This window comes from Teleopsis dalmanni, chromosome 2 (genome assembly GCF_002237135.1).
Source record: "Teleopsis dalmanni isolate 2A chromosome 2, ASM223713v2, whole genome shotgun sequence".
NCBI lineage: Eukaryota > Metazoa > Arthropoda > Insecta > Diptera > Diopsidae > Teleopsis > Teleopsis dalmanni.
The window spans coordinates 2,639,358-2,642,287 of NC_051847.1; the positions used below are offsets into that span (position 1 = coordinate 2,639,358).

At 33.7% G+C, this 2,930-nt stretch overlaps 1 protein-coding gene across 1 annotated transcript in view; it reads left to right on the forward strand.

Annotated features, from left to right (window-relative positions):
* Positions 1-2,283, forward strand: part of LOC119680502 (putative sodium-dependent multivitamin transporter) — a 14,050-nt gene extending 11,767 nt beyond the window's left edge. The window contains exons 2-3 of the mRNA XM_038093332.1: positions 55-1,033; positions 1,337-2,283. Coding sequence (XP_037949260.1) covers positions 55-1,033; positions 1,337-2,112 — 1,755 coding nt within the window. The 3' untranslated portion in view covers positions 2,113-2,283. The remainder of the gene's footprint in view (positions 1-54; positions 1,034-1,336) is intronic.
* The last annotated feature ends 647 nt before the right edge of the window (positions 2,284-2,930 follow it).

Below are 2,930 nucleotides of genomic sequence, written 5' to 3' on the forward strand. Positions count from 1 at the left end.
TTACACTCTGCATTTTGTCATCTGACTGCGCCTGACAGAACAAAATTAACAAAGATGTCAAATTTTGATATTTGGGATGCTGCAGTGTTGATCACTATACTTATAATCTCTGCATCTATTGGAATCTACTACCGCTACACCGGTGGCAAGCAAAAAACCACCAAAGAGTATCTGATGGCTAATCAAAGCATGTCGGTTTTTCCAGTATCCTTTAGTTTGATGGCCAGTTTCATGTCTGCAATAACGCTATTAGGCGTTTCCAATGAAAGTTATCAGTTTGGCATTATGTTCTGCGTCATCAATCTGGCCTACGTTATCAGTACACCCATAGCTGCTTATCTATTTTTACCGGTTTTCTATCGTATGCGCACCACAAGTGTCTATGAATACTTGGAACGTAGATTTGGACACGCAACGCGTCTGGTAGCTTCTTTAGCTTATTCAGTACAAATGATACTCTACATGGGAATTGTGTTATATGCACCTGCACTTGCTTTAGAAGCGGTAACTGGAATACATAAAAACACAGCCATACTAGCCATAGGTTTCGTTTGTACATTTTATTCAACAATAGGAGGCATGAAGGCGGTACTAATCACCGATGTTTTTCAGTCTATTCTTATGTTCGCTGCCATTTATTCAGTAATTGTAGTGTCTGCACTTAAAGCTGAAGGAGGCTTAGGTGCCATTTGGAATGTTGCTGTTGAACGTGGGCGGATGGAAATTAATGAGTTCTCTTTAGATCCCACAGTACGACATACATTTTGGAGTTTAATTATTGGCGGTATAGTTACATATCTATCGCTTTACGGAGTTAATCAGACACAAGTACAGCGTTTATTAAGCGTGCGTGACTTGAAAGGTGCGCAAGCAGCACTTTGGTGGAATCTACCAATATTGAGTACTTTAAGTTTTAGCACGCTTTTCAGCGGTCTGGCTATATTTTATTACTACAGAAACTGCGATCCAGTACTTGAGGGTCGCATTAAATACCGGGATCAAATAATGCCACTGTTCGCTATAGATACAATGGGTAAGCAAATTTAGATATGCTTTTACCAAATTTAGTAAGATTTTACTGTTTGTAAGAAGTTTAGATTTAAACCTCTAATAATATGTTAAGATCTGGTATTATCGCTCATTTTCAAATAGTGAATATAGTTTAAGATGCTAAGAGATAGACACATTTTATATTATCCAAACTTCACTTATATTATCATATATAATTTACTGTAATATTATTATATTAAATTTACGAAGTGTAGCGCCCCGTCGGAATATAATTTTAATATTTTTTAAATTTTAATTTAGTATACCTTTCAAATTCTATTTACAGGTCAATATCCTGGACTTTGTGGCTTATTTGTATCTGGCATATTCTCAGGTAGTCTCTCCAGCATTTCTTCAGCCGTGAGTTCTCTTGCTGCCGTCACATTGGAAGATTATCTAAAACCTTTGTATAAAGTTTGCTTCAGAAGACCTATGACTGATTCGAATACAACTTTGCCATCAAAAATTATAGCCTGTTTATACGGCATAGTCTGCGTTGGTTTAGCATTTGGTGCTGGTTCACTAGGTGGCGTTCTTCAAGCATCTCTGACAATATTTGGAATTGTTGGTGGACCTTTATTGGCATTATTTACGCTGGGAATGTGCACTACGAGATCAAATCAACGCGGTGCGCTGCTGGGTTTATTAATTGGTTTAATGTTTTCATTTTGGATTGGTTTTGGAGGACCTAAACCACCACCACCTTCATTGCCACTTAGCGTTGATAACTGCACAGCTGCTATTAACACCACAATAAATGCAACATTGTCAATAATAACCACTACTCCTAAGCCACCTGTAGTTGAATATTTTTGGTTGTACAAGCTATCCTATTTGTGGTTCTCTGTGATTGGTTTCATCATAACGCTGGTTGTTGGCTATGCTTGCAGTGTATGGCTTGAGCTCCTAAATTTGGCCGACAATACACAAATCTACTTGAACGCTGCGCGCAAGCAAGTGGATTACGATTTGTTTGTACCGCCACTGTCACGGAAACTGAGGGAAGCAGCAGTCGAAGAGCTGACTAAACTGAATTCCTACGAAGCACGCTTAGTACAATAATTTTTGAATTTCAGTAAGCTTGGTATGGTTTTTTTAATAATTGTAAAAACGCTTAAACTATTTGCAGGATTTAGAATTATTTATAACGTATTAAAATATATATATCAGGCAAGTTTATGTTGAAAAATATTGTTTAATATACTGCCACTTTAACATCCTTCATTGTGGTTCTTTAGTTAAACTAATTATTTTATTTTAAGACAAATAATAGGTATTTTATATTTATTTTTTTATATCAAAAAAAATTTAATAATTTATTTATAATATATTTTATATTAATTCATTTGTTTTTATTATTCTGTTAGTGAAGTATTTTTTAACAGCCAAAAGAAATTCTTCACTAGTTTTTTTAAAAAAAATGTCTTTATAAGAGTTTATATGTTCAAAATACCAATTATTTAAGTTCTAACTTAGTTTAGAAAGCATTATGGCCATATTGGCAATGGTACGTTTAAGAGAGATCGATGATAATGCATCTTAAAGTGGACCACTGACTTCTAAAAATAGTGAATCCTATTTACTATGGAACTAAAGACAATAAACTATTAAAAGATTATTGGTTTTTTTTTAAGCGAAGGTTTATTAGAAATTTGAATTAACTTTTGGTGACTGCATAATATTTTTAAAATTTTAAAAACAATTTCAAAAAAAATTTATTATAATAATTTGTTACCGGGCTAATTGGTCAAATTTTAATATAAATAAAAAGACACTAATTTATTATTTATATTTAAAAATCGTTTATAATTTATTTCCGATATTTCGACTATCTTCGATAGTCATCTTCAGGGAAAACTACACAAAATATAGGATGTTCA